The sequence below is a fragment of the Watersipora subatra genome, chromosome 9 (assembly GCF_963576615.1).
Source record: "Watersipora subatra chromosome 9, tzWatSuba1.1, whole genome shotgun sequence".
Classification (NCBI taxonomy): Eukaryota; Metazoa; Bryozoa; class Gymnolaemata; order Cheilostomatida; family Watersiporidae; genus Watersipora; species Watersipora subatra.
Genome location: NC_088716.1, coordinates 32,495,423 through 32,522,652, shown reverse-complemented (window position 1 = coordinate 32,522,652; position 27,230 = coordinate 32,495,423). Strand labels below are relative to the sequence as shown.

Genomic DNA, 27,230 nt, shown 5'->3' with positions numbered 1-27,230 from the left:
AAAAACGCCATAGAAATAACTAATAATTGTCTCAGGCTAATAGTAGTTCCTTGTTTAACGTGGTCCTAATACTTTGAAGAACGTGCGTATAAAAACCGGTTCGCGAGTTTTGGACCAAAGGTTACATTTACCTAGCATACTTTTAATTGTGCTAAATGCAGCGCATAACGTTTTGCTCGGTCAAAAATTGTTTGGACACTAGTATCAACTAGTTTGGTGGTGCAGAAAAATATTTGAGGCCAAAAGATATTGTGGAAGGTACTGGACAACTAGAAGATGCTTGTTCCTTCGAAAGCAACAATCCAAACGCAGCTATCCGAGAAAACGAACAAAATATTTTTGTTTTAAAAAGGGAATTTTTGGTTTCTGCGTGTAACATTAATATGATTCGTTTATGTCACTTGTTCATGAATATATATTTGTATCATTTGGTAGATTACTATTGTGCAGATATATAAATATACTTATAAATATGCAGATTTATAGCATGTTATTTAATAGCATCTTTGTGGAATTGTGGCTATCTTAACACAGCTTACAATGGATTGATGCTCATAACTCCACTTCTATTGCACATAAAAAGCTAGTTTTGTGAGACCAACGAGCTTTTATTCAACCATGTTAAATATAAAATAAAAATATGTCTTCAAATTTAAAATGAAATGAAAATTGAAAATGCCAACACATTGCAAAGAAGGACACAGGCTATAATATCATCGCAGGTCAATTGCAAGCAATAAATATAAACTGGTAAAGGTATTTCTCGGTTTCTCGATGCACATTTATAAAGAGATGTTTGACAAGTTAGAAGTAAGTTAGCAGATTTATAGAATCTAAAAAGTCTAATATCGCTCCACTGAACAAAGAGAGCAAAATATAGGTGACATCCACTTCACCCGTAATAGGACTGAATTTATCTTCGAAAATTGAGACGAGCCGTTTGAAAAATAAACCGCCAGCATCTATTTGAACGCTGCCTCCAATTGACCGCCACTATAAAGGAAAGGTTAAAAAATAGAGCGCCACAGCGTTCAATTATAGGTTTTACGGTATTCTAAAAATACAGTTTGGATTTTACAAATTGAAATTTTAATTATTATACACATAACTTTGGAATGGCCAAGGCCTCTGGAAATAAATTATATAAACACATCTTTAACTGGTTGTGTAAGGAAATACCATGCTATATACCCATATATGTCATGCTATATATCCATAAATACCATGCTATATACCCATAAATACCATGCTATATTCCCATAAATACCACGCTATATACCCATATATGTCATGCTATATAGTATATATGGGATATATACCCATAAATCTCATGCTATATACCCATATACACCATGCTATACAGCCATATATGCCATGTTGTATACCCATAAACATTTCTGAAGATCAATTTCAAAGATAACACCCTTATTATTCAAAATGGTTTTAAAACAGTCACCTCTGGAGCTACCACCATAATACAAAAGTTTTTCACCACTCTCATGGATTTTGCTATGCAATAGTTGCGTTTGAAAGGACATAGAACACATTGTAACCAAGGAATGTGTTAGACATGTGGCATCTTGCTCAAGTCACCCTCCCAGACTAGTGAACATAGCCTTTGCTAGTGCCATAACATGGTACCGGCTAATCATGAGTTAGCCGGCACCATGAAGTCTCTTGCCAGGCAGTTGTCCTAACTGCGCACAACGGAGAATGCCTTATAATAATCATAGGTGAATGACTGCATACACCGCTGAATACACCACGAAGGCCAGGCATGGCCTGCACTTACTATGTATAGAGGGGAGAAAGCATCATGTCTCTATCATGCGCCAGGAGCCTGATCGTAGTAATTACTGGTTTTCCTCTTATTGTGTGTGCTTCCACAGTCGAGGCGTTGACTGGTTGGGAATCAAGTGTAATTCGTGTACGCAGTATGTTCTTAATATGTTTCGAGTAACGCTCTCTACATTTGCATTACCAATACATGAAAAACTCTAGGAAAGATTGCTAGTAGCACACATTACCTTCTAAAAAAAATGCACAATGAATTTTAAAAGGTTACTTATTTTTAATGCTCAATGTCTGGGAATAAAGCTTATATTTCCAACTATTTGGTTGGAAATATAAAGCATTTTAGTGACCATAAATTAAGATTTACTCACCTTTGGTGACTAGATCTTTGTCATTTACACAAATAGGCCATGGGCCAAGGCAGTTTATCTTGCATTTCCGTTGGCACTCCCTTTCAGTGACAATTTCTGCAGTGATTTAGACTAATTTTGGTATGGAGAATTCAAAACTGAAAAGTTGCCGCTGCTGCCATGCCCACTTCTATGATAAATTTGATAAAAATGAGATTTTAGCATTTATCTCCTCTGTAAATAAGACTTCTATAAAAGCATCAGATTTGCAACTTTTATCATAATTATTTGGCAGTGATTTAGAATGTCAGTGGTAAAGTCAAAATTCATCTTTTTTCTATTTTTGAACATTCCATATCCTACGATTGTTACACGCACATGTAAACTATACATATGTATATACGTATATGTACATGTGTATATAATTGTATGGTTTAATAGCTTTATTTAACAACAAAAAATTCAAAACACTATAATTATGTTTTATAACCTGACAACGATGAATCATAGAAAATAATAAGAACGCTGCAAGCAGTGTGAACATGGTGATTATTATTAGCATTATTATTAGTACTATTGTTAGTAGCTAATATCAACAGTTACAAAAAGAGCTGGGATATTTCAAAATATCACATATCTTAACTATTTGAACAATATGTTGAGTTCTTGTCCTCACCATCGGCATCTTCTGCTACTCTCGCTTCAGTTTTGTCTTAAAGCACGCATGTGCAAAGCTCTGTGTAAGGCAGCTTTGCCATGATACCGGCAAATCAGTTTCCTCGGTACCTGGATTTTTGACACGCCCATAGAACTGCTTGTAGAATATCAGGTGGGGCGATGATTCTGGTGCGACACTTTACTGCATACTCATATTTTTTCTTACTCAGTATCCACCCATGTAAAGAAGGACATGGTGCATTGACAAGCTATGTTGTTGCCTCTTTTTAGATCCATGTAGGTAGCTGCTACATAATTGACACAATGCACATGTTTTTTCAGCGATTGAAGGGAGGGACCGGCCTAGACCTAGACACAAAATGCCTGTCCCTTAGTCAGTTGAAGTTTGTGCCATTTTCCTGGGTATTATCTTCTTGGCCATAGAGTCTGCGTGTGTAAGTCTCACAGAGGGAATAAAATTGCCCCGAAACTTCAATGATTCTCAGACTCGACTTAATTTGACGAGTTTCCTACGACTCTTTTTCCCTTAGCCTGCAAAGGATGAAACTGCATCACAGCTAGAGAAAACGTGCAAACCTATGAGATTGTCACATTGGAAGTTGACCTTCAAGCTTAGTAGCATCAGTAGCTCTATTCTTGCAAAAGTTTTTGATCACAAAATCCCCACAAGCAGCCTTGTACTTCTTAGTATGAGCAATAAGCACATCAAGAATGGTATCAGCAAGTTGACGGATGGTACTGGCAGACAGGGCTTGAATAAGCCCCATGGCATCCACAAGGATGGCCCCACATCCTCAATAGCTTGGAATCACTGCATTTATTAGAGTTTGATCATGTCTGCTATATAGATGAACTAGTCCTCTGAGAAGGTTTCTAACTCACTTGCCCTCTGAGAACCTGGGCTGTAATATCCACAAACTGCAGTTAGAAGCACAGCTCACTGCTTGTTCCCTTACATAAAAAGTTCCACGATACCATAGGTAAATAGTGAACAATCTTAATTGATTTTGCTGAGGCAAGATTGATCAACATTTTCACCAATTACGCAGTTGTGTATCGAGAATTACATTACGCAGATATACTTGTCATAACACTTGTAATGAGAGGCCATCGCTAAAGCAACCACATCTTGATCAAAGTTCTACAAAGTACACGTTCTTCTTGTTTGATGGTAGCAGCATTCTTCAATCCATCTGCATATATGTAGACAGGTGTGCCACTCCTGTCTGGGCCCTGTGAGGGCCATAGTTGGTTGTAGGGCAATATGATGCCGATCATTGGTGTTACTAGTTGGTTTGCAAAACAATACAGGGAACTGCTTATCAATTACTTAATCATAGTCAAAGCAACTGAAGAAATCATATCTTAGGTTAATTTACTGGATGGATGGATGGATGGACATACTAGCAGACAGTTTTGGCCACATGAAGGACAGCTTTGCATATAGTTGATTTGTGTGAGTAATATCACACCTTCTTTTCACAAATCATGCATACTTGTTTAAATGTAGGTCTTGATGTGTATAAGTGGACAGCAGAATTGAATCTTGTGACTGTTTTGTGGCTCATCTTCATCTTGACAAGATGTATCAGGATGAGCAGGTTTCCAACTCTTTTCATGTGGCTAAATGATTGCCAGGACAACATTGAGGAAATCATCACCACTTAGTCAGCTTAGACCAATAAACTAGAGTGAATACATGCATTATTTGTCCATTTGATAAATGAGGGCAAGACTAATGGTCAATGCCTTGCTGGATTAAAATTTAATTATTTCTCAAACTGAATACAAGCATCTTGATCAGTAGCTACCACTGCTGGTTTGTACGGATTACAATGTCTGCACTTCTTCCATTTTAATAATGATTATTAATTATGTAATTAAATTACATAATAATTGTTTTATAGAATAATTATGAGTCCCGCTATCTCACCTTAAATGTTTGAGTAGTAAAGTATTGCAAGTCTAAAAACATACTCACCTCACTGTGTTTTCTTCTACCAAGCACAATTTTTCTGTTGTTAGTCAGTATCAGATAGCGTCTTCAGTGAATCTGGGAGCCCTTGCAGACAAGTTGAAGGCACATATACCATTAGAAACAGGCCTTTCAGGCTCTTTAAAAAATGTTTTTCCAGCTTTCTAGACAGTGACTAGGTGTTTGACCTGGGTGCTTAGTCAATGTTTATCAAATTAATTTCCTGAGAGCCACGTATGGGGGCTACACAAGTCATGTCAAAGCTTATACCATGTCAAAGCTCAAACCATGAATGCATTAATCTTGTATCTTATTATTTTCTATGATTCATCAGTGTCAGGTTATAAAATATAATAATAGTGTTTTGAATTTTTTTTTGTAAAATAAAGCTATTAAACCATACAATTATATGCACAAGTACATATATACATTGTACATGTATATAGTTTACATGTGCGTGTAACAATCGTAGGATATGGAATGTTCGAAAATAGATAAAAGATGAATTTTGAATTTACCACTGACATTCTAAATCATTGCAAAATAATTATGATAAAAGTTGCAAATCTGATGCTTCTATGGAAAGAATCTTATTTACAGGAGAGATAAATCCTAAAATATCATTTTTATCAGATTTCTCATAGAAGTGGGAATGGCAGCCACGGCAACTCTTCAGTTTTGAATTCTCCATACCAAAATTAATCTAAACCACTGCAGAAATTGCCACTGAAAGGGGGTGCCAACGGAACATCATTTCTAGAGCTCTTTTGCCTGCTCAGCCCATAGCCTAAAAGTAAGAACTTTTCTCAAGATACCACAGTTTTGGAGAAAGTTCCAACATTTAATTCTCAATTGTCTATCGGATCGACCAATAGCCACTCCGAGTTTTTAGCTTTTTCCAAAAATGAAAATTTGAATATCATATACTGGCATTATACTTGTTCCATTTGCTCATTTTCATCTCTCTGCCTGCAACTGCTGTTCCTTTGCAAGCTTTTCATAATTCTATTTTAAAAAAATCGACTAGATGAAGCTATCGATGTTTTCAACTGTGAGCCTTTCATGTGGTATGAGAACAACAAGCAGACAAGCCAAAGTGCTCGGTCTCAAAAAACATGCATGTTGGGTATTTACCATTTATCTGGCTACAGACGGAATGCCCTAAAACTATTAATCAATATTAACTGACAACCTAAATGTTTCCGCAAGTCTGTTCGTCTGCAAAATAGATAAATTGAACCTGTGTGAAAAAGTGAACATGAGTTGCACACATCAAAAGACAAGGTTTACGATTGGGATGAACGGACCAACAGCCATCTCAAAACAATATTCTAGTTTACCTTATAATTATGAGGGTTGAACCGTCAATTTACGAGTTTGTACTTTCACTATAGACGTATAGTTCCTGTCTGTGAGAAAAATTACATCAATTTTTTGAACACTCTATTGCAAAGCTGCAACATTTGTTGGTTGGTCCTGATCTCATCCTGATTAGTTCATGATCTCTCTAAGATCAACCAACTGCCTCTAACATCTCATTCTAAGCATTGATCTCTATAAGACCAACCAACTGCCTCTGTAACGTCTCATTCTAAGCATTGATGAACACTAAGGTGATAAGTGCAGCAACCCAATCCGAGCCATATTAAGGTCAGTAGGTCAGTACATTGGGTTGCTAAGGTCAGTACATTGGGTTGCTAAGGTCAGTACATTGGGTTGCTAAGGTCAGTACATTGGGTTGCTAAGGTCAGTACATTGGGTTGCTAAGGTCAGTACATTGGGTTGCTAAGGTCAGTACATTGGGTTGTTAAGGTCAGTACATTGGGTTGTTAGGTCAGTACATTGGGTTGTTAAGGTCAGTACATTGGGTTGCTAAGGTCAGTACATTGGGTTGCTAAGGTCAGTACATTGGGTTGCTAAGGTCAGTACATTGGGTTGCTAAGGTCAGTACATTGGGTTGCTAAGGTCAATACATTGGGTTGCTAAGGTCAGTACATTGGGTTGCTAAGGTCAGTACATTGGGTTATTAAGGTCAGTACATTGGGTTGTTAGGTCAATACATTGGGTTGTTAAGGTCAGTACATTAGGTTGCTAAGGTCAGTACATTGGGTTGCTAAGGTCAGTACATTGGGTTGCTAAGGTCAGTACATTGGGTTGCTAAGGTCAGTACATTGGGTTGCTAAGGTCAGTACATTGGGTTGCTAAGGTCAGTACATTGGGTTGCTAAGGTCAGTACATTGGGTTGCTAAGGTCAGTACATTGGGTTGCTAAGCTCTCAAAAATGTTCATTTTTGTTTTGTTATTCTTATTTCAACTTCATCATTACATGAAATTCTAATCACATTTTTTTGCGTTGCGACGCTGTGGCCACTTTGTCAATTTTCAGTACACTCTTTCAGATCCCATTTTCCTTCACGAGCAACATTTTTTAAAATAAAATTGGCACCCCAAAAACTGTATCAAATACATTTGATGCTTGCAAGTAAGGTATTAACCCAGGGCTGTATTTATCTAATATTCTCATGTGTAGACTTTGTGGCAGTCAAATGTGTGTCAAGGACAGCGGCCCATGACCGACAGCAAAAATAAAGGCTGCCAATCAGTTTGAAGCAAAGTATATTTTGACTCATTGATCGACATTGGAATAAGTATGCTTTGCCTAAAAACAACAACAGTGACATATGACATCTGTGTAATTATTTATATGTATACATATTACTGATACTCAATTAAACGCTGCATAGCGAGACAAAGCTTCTGAAAGTGTAATGAACTTGATTAAAAATGACTGGATCACCACAACTTTAAAATTCGACCCAAAAAGTAACCGAAAGTTTTTACAATTTTAAACGGATGACAGTATTTCTGTTCATTACAGACACAGAGTCGACCTACAATGGTACGGAATGTTATCACCACAGTACAATCATAAATGTTGTAGGAGCCTTGGCTATGCTTAGCTCTGAGAAACTCTGAACCACCGGAATACTATAAAGCACTTTGAAATGAATCGGTAATACAAAATTGCAAAACAAACCTAAAATCATTCCAAAAAGGTAGCGGAGCCAAACTAAATTATTTACAATTTTGTACCCTGACACAGGAAGAACACTGTTGGCCCAAGCCGATGCTGCCAGTATTTGGCGATGTGGTCAGAGTTTCCCAGAAGCCCTGCGACACATGCAAAGGAATGGTGACAGCCAACCGCTATGCTACAATACATGAAAAACTTGACAGCACAAATTATAACAATCTAAACTGCCCCGGCTATCCGAAGGAATTATATCTCAGTCTATACATAATCATAGATAAATACCGACACCAGCCAAATAGCGGTGCAAAATAAAAGCCTACATTGAATGCCATAAAGCTAATTAAATACTATTTAATATAACAGAGTTGTCCTTAAAAAAAACGAATCGTTTGAAGGACATTATTTTGATTGGTCGAGTACAGCTAGACCATGTCGAGGGTGTATGGCAAGCGACCCTCAACCATTTGCCAAATCTGACCCTCATCACTCTCATCGTCCTGGTTGCCCTCCGCAATGCCAAGTCCTGCAAGAGTCGTGAGCGTCTCTCCGTGACATTTCATCATGATTTGATCCAATTTACTCCATGATTCGTCTTGTAATAAGGACACGGGTGACAATTCTCCACTAGTGAACTTCTGCGAACAAAACAACATGAATGATTTTCATGTAATAAAATTCCAATGTTAAATGTTATTAAATGTTACATAAATGCTGTTATTTATGTTTATAGTTATTTTACAACATTAAAAGAATAAACGTAATAATTATATTTATATTATGTTCATTATTGTAATGAACAATGATCCTAGGAAAACCTCACTACTAGGTCATAAATTATCCAACCCTTACATATGTGTTTTATTACAACAAAGTTACTCCTTGTATTTTCCGACAACAAAAAACTATTTGTGGTGTTAGTAAAGCTAGGTTAGGTATGGGCGGAGATTTTTCACCATTTAATATAACTTGCGAGGGCTTCAGCAATGACGGTGGACATCACCCAATTGAGCAATGATGACCAACCGTCTGTGTGACTATGGTGAAAATTGATAATGACCAAAATGCAAGATGCGAATTTTGGCCAGAATGAAGGGAGTAGTGCACCGTAAAAACCACCAGTCATACTAGTTACTGAGATCGCCTATCAAACACCAAATCTCAGGTAACCCATGGAATAAGTAGAACCTTATACGGGGTGCCTCACATAAATGACAGGAGTTGTCCACCCAATGAGTAATAAAATTATTCACATAGTAAAAGAAGTGTGTTGCGGGGTTGTTACGCTTGAGACTAACTACTATATATAACCAAAATGTTGCAATCTCTACTTTCTGTTTATAAGTAATAAATATACAGTTCCATCAGCATAAGCTACTCATACGTTTACACAGCATTCGTATTTACACACTTTTTGTTGAGTTGTGAAATACTTTGTTTATCAATTGCGCTGTGATAGTAACAATGACATATCATACAAATCTAATGTTGAGATGCACATTCATTCACCTCTGCTCGCACACAGTCTTGAGAGGTAAACATAGCTGGTCACTGCAGTCTTACGATGGTGCGCACACAGTCTTGAGAGGTAAACATAGCTGGTCACAGCAGTCTTACGATGGTGCGCACACAGTCTTGAGAGGTAAACATAGCTGGTCACTGCAGTCTTACGATGGTGCGCACACAGTCTTGAGAGGTAAACATAGCTGGTCACTGCAGTCTTACGATGGTGCGCACACAGTCTTGAGAGGTAAACATAGCTGGTCACTGCAGTCTTACGATGGTGCGCACACAGTCTTGAGAGGTAAACATAGGTGGTCACTGCAGTCTTACGATGGTGCGCACACAGTCTTGAGAGGTAAACATAGGTGGTCACTGCAGTCTTACGATGGTGCGCACACAGTCTTGAGAGGTAAACATAGCTGGTCACTGCAGTCTTACGATGGTGCGCACACAGTCTTGAGAGGTAAACATAGCTGGTCACTGCAGTCTTACGATGGTGCACACACAGTCTTGAGAGGTAAACATAGCTGGTCACTGCAGTCTTACGATGGTGCACACACAGTCTTGAGAGGTAAACATAGCTGGTCACTGCAGTCTTACGATGGTGCACACAGTCTTGAGAGGTAAACATAGCTGGTCACTGCAGTCTTACGATGGTGCGCACACAGTCTCGAGAGGTAAACATAGCTGGTCACTGCAGTCTTACGATGGTGCGCACACAGTCTTGAGAGGTAAACATAGCTGGTCACTGCAGTCTTACGATGGTGCACACACGAAAAAGAACTAAACATCTCAAATCAACATTTGAATGCAACAGAACAATCTTTAAACTTCCTTGACTTACACATGCAACGACAGCCAGCAACCTTTCTTCCTTTTAACAAATTAGACTGACTCAACTATAGATATAATAAACCCTATTTGTTACATCTATGGACTCAACTGACTGACTGTTGGACTGCCAGGCAAACATGAAGTACAGGTGACAAGTTCAATGCTAGTGCAACAGAGAACTAGAATGAAGCCAAATTGAATGGTAAAAAGTATTTTAAATTGCTATGAGAGAAGGCAATGTACTGTTACTACTGTATGTGATATCTTGCTGGCTAGGTCCTAGTAAATATGTTACAATATAGGATGTGTACATACCGTGGCATGTTACATTACAGGTTGCTTGTACTACATGGTATCTTACATTACAGGTTGCGTGTACTACATGGTATGTTACATTACAGGTTGCTTGTACTACATGGTATGTTACATTACAGGTAGCTCGTACTACATGGTATGTTACATTACAGGTTGCGTGTACTACATGGTATGTTACATTACAGGTTGCGTGTATTACATGGTATGTTACATTACAGGTTGCGTGTACTACATGGTATCTTACATTACAGTTTGCTTGTACTACATGACATCTTACATTACAGGTTGCGCGTACTACATAGTATGTTACATTACAGGTTGCTTGTACCACATGGTATGTTACATTACAGGCTGCTTGTACTACATGGTATCTTACATTGCAGGTTGTGTGTACTACATGGTATGTTACATTAGAGGTTGCTTGTACTACATGGTATGTTACATTACAGGTTGCGTGTACTACATGGTATCTTACATTACAGGTCAACACAAGAGTTCAGCACTGATCAACTTTCGCGGAAAGCGGCAGGCAAAACCTTCCCAAAATGCATTGTACAGGTGATGGTCAGCATTTCTGAAATGGCATGGCGAGCGAACATTTTACCGGTATGGGATTATTAATGATGCAGCTTTATGTCAACAGAAGCCGCCGAGCCTAGCATCGCAAGTGTTGTGCTGCACAAGATTACCGCCGGGATCTCGCACGCGATATGGGAACCAGGCTTTATATTACAGATATTATATTATTATATCTAATACAATATTATTATTTTGTACCAGATGGTATGTTATCTTACAGGGTGTGTGCACACTACATCAGTCATTACCAATATGTAAGCATAGTCTACAATTCAGGAGGTATAGACCAAAGACCAGCTGTAAGATAAGTACCATCAATTGTGGACATGTTGAGAAACAACATTCCCGACTATGAATCATATCATGGTTATAATCTCGGCAACCAGCCTAGCGCTAATACTTCACATACTCATGGGCTACCGAGGCCTAGAGCTGGTTGCCGAGACCGTCTTACATAAATAACCCTGGCATTGCAATTTTAATCAGGGATTCTCCTACAGATCAGTTGCGCGAGTCAGTGAAGCGTGCACGACGGCGACGCCAGAGTAGCTATGCGTGACATCATAGGGTAGATGATTGACTATCAGGCTGCGCTAAGGAAAAGTGCGTGTGAGCTGCATAACAGGAAGCGCGCAGTTTAAAATAATCAACAGACGTCACACGACAGTACTAAGTTCAGAAAAATAAGTGCCTATCAACCAGCCAGGCGTGAAGTCATCAACTAGAGTCGTGATAAGAATAGATAGGAGAGCCTCTCTGGTGCAACATATGAACTTTGATCCCTTCCCAGACAGTCATAACAAAACACGAGGGCAAAGGATGATACACATGAAGCCTGCCTTTATCCCTCTTATCATCTACTCGCCATTTCTATACATAGTTGACCTCAAAGGTGAAACAGTCAACACTCTCTTTTTTTGTTGTTCTAAAACATGATAACTTACCTAAACCAAAAGGTAAACAGATATAATATATATTTTGTATCCAAACATCTCACGGATTGACTTAATTGGCTACCAACTTCAGCATTACAGCCTTTTCATGAATTCAAGCTTGTCCCTTAGTGACAGTTAGCGCAGAGAAAGGAGAGATTTTAACAATAAAAAAATTTGCCTGTTTGTCTTTTTGAAAAATGAAATGCTCAAAATTTTCACTGATATCAGTAATATTCAGTATTTATTTAAAACAGGTATACAGTAATACTTCAACTTACGAGTGATCCAACGTACGAGAAACTTGAGATACGAGCCAGCTTTTAACCAAGTTTTAGCACCAACATACGAGCCATGTTTGAGATACGAGCACGTGAGTCACTTGCCAAGTATGCCGGAGGTGTTTTATGAGAACAGCATCACTCTGTATTTTTCAACTGCTCAGGTTATACTTTTGTATCGTGTTTTTTTGTGTGCGCGATTTTCAGTGCAGAATTATGCGAATTAAAAGTACTGTACGTAGACCGAAAGTTTGCCAGTAAAATGAAAGATGAAATGCAAAGAATAAGCAAATGATAACAATTAATATTAAACGGAAAATTATTGAAAAATATGCGAAATGTGTATGCGGGATTGAGCTAGCTCAGCAATATGACAGAAATATATTCACAATTATCAAACAGAAGGATTATATTCAGGGCATTTATTTAGTTCGCAAAATGACTAACCATAGTTTCTAAACGGCGCAGCGATCTTCACGACCGCTGATGGAGAGACTGCTCAGGCATTGGATAAAAGATAAACAATTGGCTGGTGACAGCGTAACTGAACGATGCTATGCGAAAAGGCCGGTGCTATCTATCAAAACAATAAACATTCGGACAAGTTGGCTAGTGGGACAAGTTGGCTAGTGGTCGTATATTAACCGTTTGTGACAACACCTGTGTTCGTCCTAATTGCAACATGTGGAAAGGGCGACAAAGGCAAACGTCCTCAGATAGGTTTATCTTAAAACGGCCGGCTAGCCGTGAAAGCGAAACAAAGGAAAATTAGCTAACCAGCGAGAAACTTCTAACTATGAACGCCGAAGAAATTTTAATTACGTTAAGTTGAAAATAAAAGTTTGCTTTTAGATTTGCTTCTAAGTTTGTCTTTTAAAACTGATAAATCGAACTTTATCAAAGTTAACTGTTGTAATGAAGGATAACTCGCTATAACTCCCTAGGATATCTCCCTCTCTGGCAAATGCTAGCGTTAGCTGCTATTGTATGTATTTAGTTTTACATTTTAATTAATCACATTTCCTTGCATTATTTTTTATTTGTTGCTTTTTAAAAGCTTGTGGTAAGTTAGGACAATAACCAACATGTTCTTTCTGTTACAATATCTTGTTTTGCGTGTTTGATTTGCATTTTTTAGAGTATGGACACTAATCAATATATATTTAATTGTTCTGTATATAAATAAAATGCACCAGCATGCGAGTAAATTGACATACGAGCTCAGTCTCGGAACGCATTAAGCTCGTAAGTCGAAGTATGACTGTAGTTACATGTTTAATAAAGTGAAAAAAATTTAAAGCAATTTCAATTTAAAACAAGCATCCGTTCCCTACTAAATTGTTAAATCTGAGAATTACAAAGAAAAAACAATTGCTGCAGTTATAAGTCTGCAAACTAAAATAGATAAACCAACATAAGACGACCTCGGAAGTTTTTTAAAATGTGAACCTTCTATGGCTTCAAAAACGACAATCAACTCGACTTAAAGAACCTTAACTTAAAGCCCTAATTGCCGTGTACATATCACATAATCGAGCTACACTTGACTGGCCTAAATACAGCAACAATATGTAAGTTGAACAGTTTTTGTGTGCTAAACATGGGCCTAGTTATAAGATGAGATCATCAAATGACCTGTTTCTATCACAACAGTACCTTCAGAATTTGCTTTAACAGTGAATCCACTGCCTCCAGCCAATCACGCTTTTCATATCATGAATGGTCAAGCCTGACAGGCATGAGAATTAATTGAAGTTTTGCCCACTATCATAAATACTCTCTAAGAATCATTATGCTGCAGCCATAGATATATAAACCTTTATATATCTATGGCTGCAAAATAATGATTCTTAGAGAGTATTTATGATAGTGGGCAAAACTTTAAATAAATAAATAAATAAACCTTTATATATCTATGGTTGCAGCATGCTTTTAGCAAACCGCGCAACAATTTTATAGACCACTAAAAACTGAAGTCTCAAAACGATTTTGTAAATATTTTATTGATAATTGTCAAACTGTTAACAAAAACATGGAGAACAAAGTGTAGCACACTGGACAGGGATTCTCATAACAAGCTTAAGATGCCGCTCAACTTTGCACCAATTTGTATAAAACTATTTAAAAGATAGAAATTTTCCTTTTTAGTATCTAGGTGTTCACACTATGTTTTTTCGTTCATTTAAGAATACATTTCATCATTTAGCTGCACACTGTGTAACTTGTAGTGGTTTATGGTGACTGACCACTACTAGAAAGTTAGCCATTAATGATAGTAATCAGATATCCATGAGGTATCATGATACCGAGAGACTGTAAAGTTATGATTCACAGTGAGTGTCCACGAGATGACCGAGTGTCCACGAGATGACCGCCATCCGTGTCTGTGGCCAGTAAACAGCGCAAAGGTCTGTTTGGGTGAGTTGGTTAGCTGTGACTGCCCATTTAACTTGTATCAATCATTTACAAGGGCCTTCCAGCTAGTTGGTTACTAGCCTGCGTAATATTAACTCTCTCATTTATAACGACTAGCCTTAGTAGCTTCCTTTACCGAGTTAACACATAAACCCAAACTTTTGCCACATCAAATTTAGGATATTTGGTTATTATTTTGCCAAACAATGAGCCTCCTTTTTACTCAGAATTCACAGCATGACATCGCGGTTTCCAATTTTTGCTATTTTCAGTTTAGAATACATGAAAGGAAAAATTGTAAACGTAACCTAAACGTGTGTTCTGCTAGTGGAACTCTTCAACATCCAAGCTCAGATATTTTGGATAACTATATTTTTATATTAAAAAATAAGGAACCTGCATTTTAGTGAAACTGCGAAAACAATAACATTTTTTGCATTCGGTTTCCCTAAAATAAAAAAAAGGTTCTTGTTTGTCAAATGCATTGATTCTTGTGCAGAATTTTCTGCTGATTCAAAAAAACTTTAGATTAAAGCTCCATGACAAAAACTCTAGCCTTATTGCAAAAGATGCCTAGCTATATAGCTTCATACCTTGGATTAAAGCTTTTTTCAGCGTCGATTGATTCTGTCAGAATGAGCAAAATGATTCCTTAGTAAAGGAGATTATCCCACGACCAAACACGAGCGAAGCGATTGGTTGGGAGATTTATGATAAATGCACATGTGCACACAACTCCCGAAAATTATTCATCAACAACGAGACGAATTCTTGTCTCAAAATTTCATCAACAAATTTAACCATCGTTTTGTAGAGTCGTTAAAGTATAATAACGATACAAAACACATAAGCCTATTTAAATATGTTACCAAGACTTTGTAAACCTTCGACATTATCTTAAAGCTTACCCATCTGATCGGGTTATACACAGATAGACAGATTTATTTGGACAAAAATCGTTATTAAAACTTGCTAAGCCTCACTTTTATCAAAGTTAAGACCGGAAATTGAAACGCCGAGCGACAGAGAATAGAACGATTAAGTCGTGCGCATTTCACGAAAAAATAACGTGCACCATTTCACCAGTCTATAGCATTGTCGAATTATCGAAGGTTTCTGTAATTAACGTAGGAGTACTGAAATCGTTTCATTTTTGCGGATTTCAAAGTAACTGACATTTTAGACAATTTTGAGTACTTTGGTATTCTAACTGATGTCCAACGCAGTGTAAGTAAAGGAAATGATGATATTTTTTTCTAATGATTCTTATGAGATTACAATATTTAATTATAAGTTTGGATATTCTTCTTGATACTTCTTGATATTGTTAGCTATGACGTTTTTAAATGTAAACAAAATTGTGCATTGATTTTCCATTATTACTGTATTACTATATTAACAACATTGGTTATTCTAATAATATCAGTGCATTTTACTTCTAATATTGAATTTCTCCTATTGCAGGGGGAAAGATATAAACATATAATCTTTTCCTTTCATTATTGCTCTTTGTTGTATATAATAACACCCACACCCAGTACATTACAGCTACCATTGCAGTTATCCTATTGCACTTCAGTGCCATTTGACTGCTAATATTGCATTTCTCAACCATCAGTACCCTTTCTTTTTTCCAATATCCCTTTGGTCGTGAGCTGTATGACAGTGGAATTTCTAGTATATATATATACATATACATAGCGATTTTCACAACAGAGATTTTGTCATATTTTTAAAGTAATGCTTGAAAATAATGCCTAACATACTAGTGCTTGACAACAAGCACTGATGAGAGCTGATGAGAGGTAGCATTACCTGCCGGAGTGAGAGAACCACTAGGAATAACCAAACAGTATACTGACAGCCTATTTGCTGGCAATTATTATGAAGCAACAAAAGAGCTGTTATTATACATCAGGCACAGGTTATTATACTTCAGGCACAGGTTATTATACGTCAGGCCCTGGTTATTATACATCAGGCACAGGTTATTATACATCAAGCACAGGTTATTATACATCAGGCCCTGGTTATTATACATCAGGCACAGATTATTGTACATCAGGCACAGGTTATTATACATCAGGCACAGGTTATTATACATCAGGCACAGGTTATTATACATCAGGCCCTGGTTATTATACATCAGGCACAGGTTATTGTACATCAGGCACAGGTTATTATACATCAGGCACAGGTTATTATACATCAGGCACAGGTTATTATACATGGCACAGGTTATTATACATCAGGCCCTGGTTATTATACATCAGGCACAGATTATTGTACATCAGGCACAGGTTATTATACATCAGGCACAGGTTATTATACATCAGGCACAGGTTATTATACATCAGGCCCTGGTTATTATACATCAGGCACAGGTTATTGTACATCAGGCACAGGTTATTATACATCAGGCACAGGTTATTATACATCAGGCACAGGTTATTATACATCAGGCCCTGGTTATTATACATCAGGCACAGGTTATTGTACATCAGGCACAGGTTATTATACATCAGGCACAGGTTATTATACATCAGGCACAGGTTATTATACATGGCACAGGTTATTATACATCAGGCCCTGGTTATTATACATCAGGCACAGATTATTGTACATCAGGCACAGGTTATTATACATCAGGCACAGGTTATTATACATCAGGCACAGGTTATTATACATCAGGCCCTGGTTATTATACATCAGGCACAGGTTATTGTACATCAGGCACAGGTTATTATACATCAGGCACAGGTTATTATACATCAGGCACAGGTTATTATACATCAGGCACAGGTTATTATACATCAGGCACAGGTTATTATACATCAGGCACAGGTTATTATACATGGCACAGGTTATTGTACATCAGGCACAGGTTATTATACATCAGGCACAGGTTATTATACATGGCACAGGTTATTGTAGGTTACAGTTACGTGTCCGCACATCATTCAGCGCCATAGAGTAATCGCGGTCGAGACTTGCTAACAATAAAGTATATGGTTAAACACACGCCTGGCCATCAACAAGTTTTTATAATGACTAACTTGGGCTTTTTCTTAGCATAAGAAATCTGAACACTAAAGCAGTTTACATATTATTTGAGACAATTAAAAAATGCATCGATAATGCATAAGTATCAAAAAATCAAAAGTATTGATAATTCAAATGCATTGATAATGCAAACGCACTGATAATGCCACTGGATTGATCGCGCTAATATTTCAAGCCAGTATTGGGTTCTGAAACAATCACAGTCTTTTGTGTGTGTGGAACGTAGCACTAACTTATTGTTGCACAGAAAATGCTGTAAGAAGTGTTGATAGAACCCTTGAGCTCGGATAATCTTACCTTCAGCCATTTTTAAAACTCATGAGCAGTTAATTTCAAATTCCAGCTTTTGGGGAAGGCTAAAAAAGCTTGTAATGGATTTAAACTTCTTTACCGTAATAAGAAGTTAATATCAAATGACTTATGGGAGAGTAAGTCCATGTTGAGTAGAATTGCTGAGACAAAGCTGTGCATTGATAAACGAAATAAAGACTTCACTGTGATTACATACAGACCAATCAAAAAATGATAAAACCAGGTGCAGTGAATTAATAGAACGGTGGAGGCCAAATCTCTACTGATTGACCAGCTCGGAGCCGTATAGTTTCACAGAGTTCCGCGACCAACAGAAGAGTATACACGCTTCCGTTGGTCACGTATATGGGCGCTTGCTCGTTTCCAAACAAACAGGCCTCGACTACTATTTTTTATATAAATTTTAATGGATGCAACACTAACCGACACAAATTACTCCCATTGGCAGTCGCTCTGAAATTGATTGTTGTATTATACACCATTTGAATGAGGACAAAATGTCCTACAAGAAACTACAAATATTTTTTGTTGTAAAAGAGTAAATGCAAAAAAGTGAGATGTTGAGAGCAAGGTAAGAATATTCCATTAGAGATCAGTATGTCGATCGGGTTTGTTTGGAAACAAGCGTTTTTGTTTGCGGTTTTGGTAGCGGGACTCTGAAGCTATACGACTCTGGACCAGCTTGGGAGATAGAAGTTCCAAAATGGATACTGCAAGAGACGTGATTTTGCTGAGATATCTTTAATGATCTTATTGCCATAGCTAGCAGAAACAAACTTAGCCGCATTTCACTTGTTGGTGTAACTGAAAAAGTTTCAGATGATGTAGTAACTCGTCTATGACCTATCCAGAGCAGTTGGTAGCCACAAACAGGCTTATTATCTATCTGATATATTTCCAATCTTTTACCAAAGCTTGTGTTCTCCAGCTTATAAAGTTACTAAGAAAACATTCTGAATATGGGTACCTGTTTATCATAGGTAGTGTGCCTTTTCCTTGTCAACACTAGTTGAAGGGGTAAAATTCACGGAAGGCATATAAATCATGGAAAAGGGAGTGCAGAGAGAAACCATAGCCAAGCAGTCGCGAGTGTCCATTTAACAACAAGCTAGCTAACACCAGCTACCTGATCATTCACCGGTAATAAACTGCGGGGCGTATTAGCAGCATGCAGCGTGTCCCCACCTTCAGTGTGTGCAGAACTATCATCAAAAGCTATGAAAGGAGCAGGGTTAGCAGATGGCACTTGAGATTGCTTGCTTGATAAATTCAAGACTTCTTCGAATGCCCCATGCTCTTCATCTGTGATGCCAGCACTGCAAATAATATGAGTCATATGGTGACATTTGTGACAGCCATCGTCATCCCTCGACATGTACAACAAGGGCCTTGGAGGCCAAGCCGATTGTCTCCGCTGACTTATTACACGAGTCACACCATCATTGCATGGGCCGCCCATGCGATGATGCAATTTTGCATCACGCTACTATTCAGTAACTGGTGAGAGAATAATATTGCCTTTCAAGGCAGGTTCACACTACAGCGGGTCATGGCTATAATATTATAAAACTACCTTGATATCACCCTGAATCAAGGTAGTTTTGATCAACAGGAACAACAAAGTAACTAGTCACTATCAATCAAAACCAATTACAACTAATTATGATGGGCCTATAGGCTAATATTAGCATGTTTCCATTTAAAGATCTGGTTGCGTCAAAAAAGTCAAATTAATTAAATTAAGACCAATAAAAGGCTAAAACACCAGCTACAATTTGATGTCATTTTTATCTTTGTAGACCAGCCCTGTCCAGAGATATATGCGTTTGAATGAGGCCATCTTTTAAAAAGCTCACATTCCAGCGGGTGTTTCATTCGTGACGTAACTAGTGATACATCTGAAAAGAGTCAATGAGCGATAAATATTGATCGCTTCATTAGCCAATCATCAGCACGAAATTTTTATACAGGTTGTAATAAATGTTATCACTCGTAAAACTCGTTGTCTGTGATCTCAAATTTAGGGATTCTACTCTATTATTAAATCGCATGAACATCGATATTTACTAAATTAACATCGGTACTTTAATTAATTACTCGATCGACACGTTTTATTGACGAACAACAGAATTGTAATAATTGCTGTAAAGTTACTGCGAAGGTGACTCCAAGTTTTCTGGGCATCAGGTGGTTAAAGTGCTACGGAGGAAGATAGGAGAATGGAGGTAAATTTATCTTTTACTTTGAGTCTTCTATAGATATACTGTTGAGTTTACATTCAGATTATATTTCCCTGTTTGAGGTTATAATGTAATTTCCTGGGCATGCGAGATACGTATGTACAGTGAGTTTTTGATGGCTTCTTTTTAATCCATAACATCTAGCAATACAATGGTTTAGATTGATGAATATACTAAAGGTAATATTTTTAGTACTCATTAGTACATGTACTAATTAATAAAGTTATAACTTTTTGCTATCACCAATCATCAGATTATAATTTTTTATTATTTCAACTAGCTATATTTGTTTCAAATTTTCTTTGGAAGTTTTATCTAGTAAATTAGATATATGATTTGACTTTAGATGTTCACTTCTCACTTGTAGAAAGTGAAGAAAATCGATTGATCAATGTAAATCTTTAACTTCCAGAACCAAAGCTTCGAATCGTTGGCTTGGCGTACTTATGCATTTATTAAACATTTATTCATTTTTAAAATTACACTCGCAATCTATCAAACTCTCAATTTGAAAGCTTTCAGTAGATACGAGTTAGAATGACATAGCTATGAATGACATACTTATTGTATTTGTTTTACTGATTACAGGATGTTTATGTGGTCCTACCAGCCGAAGCAGCTTTGTCAGTGTGGAAACTGCCATAAATGGGAAAGAGAGACTTGAATGTGTGCTGCATAAACCATGTTTTGTTTGAGTTTGCTGCAGTAGATGAATTTGTCTTATTGTATGAGCTGAAACTGTGTGAGTGGCCACGACTTGGATTATGGATAGATATTTTAAAATAAAATCTTTATGCCGAAATGAAATTTTTTTGCTTGTAAAAATTGAATAATGAAATAATATTGTTGAAGATAATGCAAAACATGATTTGCAAAACATTGAATATATTATAGCCCCGTTGACACATGTGCTGAAATCTTTTCTGATAGATGGATTTATGAAGTGCAATCAGAGCTGCATGGACGGCACTTTTACATAGCTCGACCATTTGTTTAGTACTTAAATCAACTAATCAAATGTGACCAGTGAATTTTTTCTACACATTGATACCAATAATGACTCGATAACGTTGAGAGTTGACAATACAATTTTACTTACGGTAGTAAGAAACTAGTTTTCGGTGTGGGCAATGATATACAGCCCCACCCCAGGATAGGCGACGGGCATAATGTGGGCGGGGCTTTTGGGAGGCTGTATATCATTAGTGTGGGTAGCGACAGAACTGTGCCGATACAAAGACCTTATTCTATATAGTTTGCTTGACAGAATTACCGTAGACCGGTAGAATTGGTAGTCGGAACTAAGATGTTTACACAGCATTTACAAGAAGCTAATATGACAAGTTTTTAATTTTCCTTGTTTGAGGCCTTAAGCCATTGGTAATAATGTATCTGTAACTGGATTAAAAATTTTATTCTAGCCAACACGAGCAAATACAAGATAAAATATATGCCAATAGAGCCGCGTGGGACTAGACTTTTATCGCAATAGCTGATGTGAATACAAGAGATAGAGACAGGTTGTATCACGTGTTACATCATTTTGGGCAAGTCTGAGAATGTGTTTTTGGCCTGAGCGTGTTTACCGCGATAGAATTTTTTTGATTTTAATCTTCAAATATCTTGACAATGAGATCGCCTAGCACAACAAACAACGTATCATCTGATAGACAAAGAAAAATACTTTCTTTTAAAATCAACCCAAATTTGACGCAACCACATCTTTAATAGACAACATGGATAAACTGATATATTTACGACTATAAATAAATTACTGCTGTACACTCAATAGTTGTCAGTGGCCACACCACCAAATAAATTGTGCAGTTTTTAAAATGGCAGGATTACTGGTAAAAAGTTTGCAAGCCGAACACAAACGATACAGGAATTGGTATCATCAATCAATATTGGCCAACTGCTTGTGTAAACACACTTTTCCAACTCCATCTTTGTTACGATTAGCAAATACATAATTGGTACACCTGATGGGAAAAACGCACAAACTAACTTGACAAAACTTGATTCAAATCATTGCGCAGTAAGTACTTTGGGTTTCCTTTTCTGTGAAATGTAATGAAGGTTAAGTGTCGTCAAATTTTGCATCTCAAAATAAACACCCGTGAATTAAAACGGTTCAAATGGGACGTAGCTGAACAAGATGACTGCTGTTTACACTTTCATGCAACCTCATTCGTCGAAATATTTTCACAAATATACTTCTCGCATTCAATAAAACCCATGTCTATTGTCCTTACTTATTTCATCATAATCGTCGTAATGATGTCACTTTGAGCACTGATATCTCAAAACCAACAGTAAAAATTCATTATATTTTTAACCTTAGCTCGAAGGAGTGCATATCATCCTCTGATAAACATGACAAGCCTGTTGGTCAACTGTGATAGTCGGAAAATGCTGCAGAAATTATTCGCGCTGTTTGGCAGGAAGTATGGGTCACATGATCAGATTACGACTAGATGATTAGACCAAACCGAAACAAAACTGTAAAGCAGCGAGCATCTATATTTGATAAGGGCTTTTCGGTAAAACCTGAAGTGTGTCATAAACTAGTGCTATGAGAAGTTTTATATTGAGCATTTTATTGGCCTTTCAATTCACATGATAACATCACGTATCAAAAAATAACCAAATTGCTTGAGTATGTCAGAAAAATAAACTGATTCCAACCTACGGCGTTCTCGTGATGGCGGTGATTAACTGTTCGTCTTTGAGCTTTTAGCTCAAGTACCGACCATAACAACTTTTTAAATGACCGTCCATTTCAGGGATAATTGAGGCAAGTGGCTCCCCAAATAAATCAAAAGGTTATCAACTAAAGCTGAACAATGCATACATTTTCTAAAAGCTAACAAAGTGAAGAATCCAACTATACCATAATCTAGGTTGTAAATGTTCATTACATACATTATCTTTGACCGTACATCACGGGGAGACAATTTCATAAACTTTTTCTATTGTTTTAGGAGTTGTAGGCAAGGGTAGTGTTCTATTCTTGAAGGTGTTCTTACAGAATCCAGCAAGACTAAGTGTGAAGAACATCTGCACAAAATTTCTAAAAATTATCTTCATTATTTTTCATTTTATTTTAAACTAACAAAGTTAAAAATAAGGAGAGAAAACAAACTAATAATATTTGAGTGTACAGACTGCACTAGATGAACGCAAACAGAGAATTACAGGAAAATAATATTATTAATTAATATTAATAATTTACTATATAATATAATAAAATTTTATAATATAAAATATAATGTAATAGTATATTAAAAAAATATTAATACAATTAAAAATAATTAAACTATTCACAGCTTATAAGTAAAAATCTCATAGCAGCCTAAACGACAGCCCATTCAGCTCGTCTCCCTCACTCTGACACTTTGTAGAACACCAACTACCGGATACACAGCTAGAAAAAGAAGACAAGCATTGCAACATTGATTACAACCACCGTTGGACCAAGAATTTGTTGATAAAACAATTACAAGAGCAAGATAATATTGAGGCTACATACCAGCTGCTTCAATATTTGTTCACTCATACTGCATACTAGCACTATTATTATTAGTCGTGACAATGACATGTATAAATGTAATAATGAATTATTTTATTTATATTTTTACAGGCTGACACATGAACGTGATCTAATCTAACCCACTCACAGGAATGAAAATTTGTTCTGCTCAGAAAAAACAACTCTAGATCAACTTTCATGTGACTGACTACAGGTTGAAACTTCAGTTTGATGTCTAATTCCGAATGTGACTGTGACTAACGCTCTAATGAATTACAAACACCGACGAAGAAAAAGCTAGTTAAAAAATAAGAATAATAGTTAAAAATAAAAAGCTAGATAATTTTACTTACATTCTTCATCATTTGATTCAGAAGAGCTTTCAGAGTAATCATCAGTCTGGTCGGCCTTAAAATCACTGCCATCACAATCTAAATGACCTAAAACGTCTTCCTCGTCCATACTGAGAGTAGCGGTTACGATCCTTTTCTTGAAAATAATTTCTATTTGCTAAACGTGTAAAACGGAAATTATCACGACTCAAACTGAAAACGTATCTTTGTTTTGTTTCCTTTACAATGATTGGGTAAACTGACAAATATGAACTAATCAGAAAAATTATAGAGCAATATTGTAACAGCCGATTTGATCGGCTCGGTCAAAACAAAATCAAGCTGAAAAGCCAATTGAATCGGCTTGGTCAGAATTTGTTTTAAGAGCTTGTAATAACATTTCTACATATTTGAACCTGCAACACAGCAGAGTAAGACCCATATTTCACCCCAAATGGCGCGAACAACTTAGGCAGCATTTTTCGACCATTACAAGTGACCAATATGCTCGTCGTGTTTATCAGAGGATGATATGCACCCTCTCGAGCTAAGATTAAAGAAATAAACTGATTTTTGTGCTAAATTTTGAGTTATCGGTGCTCACAGTGACAGCATTACAATGATAATGAACTAGACGCGTAAGGACAATAGACATGATTTTATTGAATGCGTGAAGTTTATTTGTGAAAACATTTCGACGAATGAGGTTGCAGGAAAGTGTAAACACATCGGGTTGAACTTTGTCATAATTGAGCCCTTTTGAGAGGGATTTCAACCTATTACCGTTTTCGTGATGACTGATCAATTGTTCGTTTTTGAGCTTTCAAGAGCTTGTAATCACATTTCTACATATTTTGAACCTGCAACACAGCAGAGTAAGACATGGTGACACGTTTGACACCAAATAACCGTAATTTCATTGTTTTAAGTCAACCTTTAAAACTGAATAACAAGCTTCATCCATGAGAAGGTTCTTCTATCACTACCACTCGGTATATCACTACCAATCGGTATATCACTTCCACTCGGTCTATACCTACCACTCGGTCTATCACTACCACTCGGTCTATCATTACCACTCGGTCTATCACTTCCACTCGGTATATCACTACCACTCAGTCTATCACTACCACTCGGTCTATCACTACCAGTCAATATATCTGTCATGCGTGGTTAACCACAATGATGACAAGCCCAGTAGCCATTAAGGAAATGCTCAGCAACCGGCAGCCAGGGTGCGAGTCATATACTGCTGCTGACACTTGCACCAACCACCAGCCTTCCCAAGTAGTGACATATCAGCTTATAAAAGACAGGACAGCTAAAAGTATGGAGCATCAGAATACATGAAGCTGCGAGCTTGTGATCACTTTATAAACTCTTTTCACAAAAGCGTGACTACCAACAATGACCACAGGAGGAAATCTAGCTGTAGCTGGATAACTCTTACTCTAATAGAGAGCTTACAAGTCGGTGATCCCAGTTGAGCTAGTAAATACCTCAGCCACGCTATCATACGTCTTTTGGAAATGCAACATTTAAGTAAATAATGACACATTCATTTATCTATGAAAAAGTAGATGAACAAGCTTGTCATATTAAAAATGTCCCCGCTGTAATCCCTAACAAATATTTCTATGTCTTGTTAAAAAAGCTGTGATGCTAAAATTATTAGCCAGCACAAGGAATTGCATACTTTGCATACTGATTGGTTTTCAGATGTTAAGAAAAGCAGTGATGTCCTTGATACATATAGTTTACGCACCAAACAATTTGAATGGTTCTTTTAAATTTGGGTGTTGCCTTCTATTGGGTCATATAAAATATTATACAAAACACCTCAACATGATTGACAGAGACCCAGAGTTGCTCGCGCGATGTAAATCCTAGCAAGCTTCAGAAACATAATCACAGTTAGATATGAAGCTAAAGTACGCATGGTGAAAGCAGTTGAAACTGGAATTTTTCAGTCAGTAAGGAAAACGAATGAGCCAAGCAGGACACGCCTCATCAGTCACGTACACATCACAGCCCAGGAGTCTTTCAAATCCACTAATATAAAAGGGAGAACTACAGCGAGAAGAGAGGCTATGCCATAGGACCAACCTTCCATTGTCATTCGTTTGGAGACTGTGTGATATTCCATTCTGTGTTGAGGGAATCAGCCCATTTTCTACTGTGACATTTGTAGACGCATTGCCATTCACATTGTTTGTGAGTATCTCTACATTGTCACCTTGAAGTTCATTGGCTGAGCCAATCGATTGCACACTGTGATTGGCCATCTCTTTTCCCGACAATTCATCGTCTAGATTTGTCAAGTTGTCTTCTTTCATGTATACCAAAAATGCTGAATTGTCCCCCTCAATCTCTACAGACAGCTCTGATTGGTCGGTTGGAGTGTGCTGAGGCGCAACAGTCTTATGTTCAGGACTAGTTTGTGAAGAATTTGGCTGACTTGGAGTATTACTGGCGGAAGAGTTGCTGGAGTTGTCGTCGCTGCGATCGGCGCTTACCTTGGCTGCAAGCACATCAACACCAATTATTCTACTACAATGTATTACTAGCAAACTGCATCCCACTTGATATCTCATGTGTTTTAATTTCTTTTCATTCACTATACAATACAGTATAGTGTATCAGTCAGTCATACAATACAGTATGGTGTATCATCAGTCATTCAGTATACTATAAGGTACGGTGTATCATCAGTCATTCAGTATATCATACAGTATGGTGTATCATCAGTCATCCAGTATACTATACAGTATGGTGTATCGTCAGTCATTCAGTATATTATACAGTATAGTGTATCATCAGTCATTCAGTGTACTGTATAGTATGGTGTATCATCAGTCATTCAGTATACAACAAAGTATGGTGTATTATCAGTCATTCAGTATATAATACAGTACAGTGTATCGGTCAGTCAATACACTATACAGTACATTGTATCAAATATAGAGCACTTAAAAATAAGATTTTGTCTAAACTTTTTGCGCTGCAGAACTGTTGATGATGGTCGGTAATGCAAGACTTATTTTGAGCACAACCGGTGCTGCGA

At 37.1% G+C, this 27,230-nt stretch overlaps 1 protein-coding gene across 10 annotated transcripts in view; it reads right to left on the bottom strand.

Moving 5' to 3' along the window:
- Positions 1-7,402: 7,402 nt before the first annotated feature.
- The window catches only part of LOC137403917 (MAP7 domain-containing protein 1-like), an 89,597-nt gene continuing 69,769 nt past the window's right edge, over positions 7,403-27,230 (bottom strand). For 9 of the 10 annotated variants that reach the window (XM_068090034.1, XM_068090035.1, XM_068090028.1 and 6 more), the window contains 3 exons: positions 26,273-26,687; positions 19,189-19,378; positions 7,403-8,466 (listed from right to left, as the gene is read on the bottom strand). In XM_068090034.1, the coding sequence (XP_067946135.1) occupies positions 8,254-8,466; positions 19,189-19,378; positions 26,273-26,687 (818 nt within the window). In that variant the 3' untranslated portion in view covers positions 7,403-8,253. The remainder of the gene's footprint in view (positions 8,467-19,188; positions 19,379-26,272; positions 26,688-27,230) is intronic. The other variant, XM_068090031.1, reaches the window with a different exon arrangement.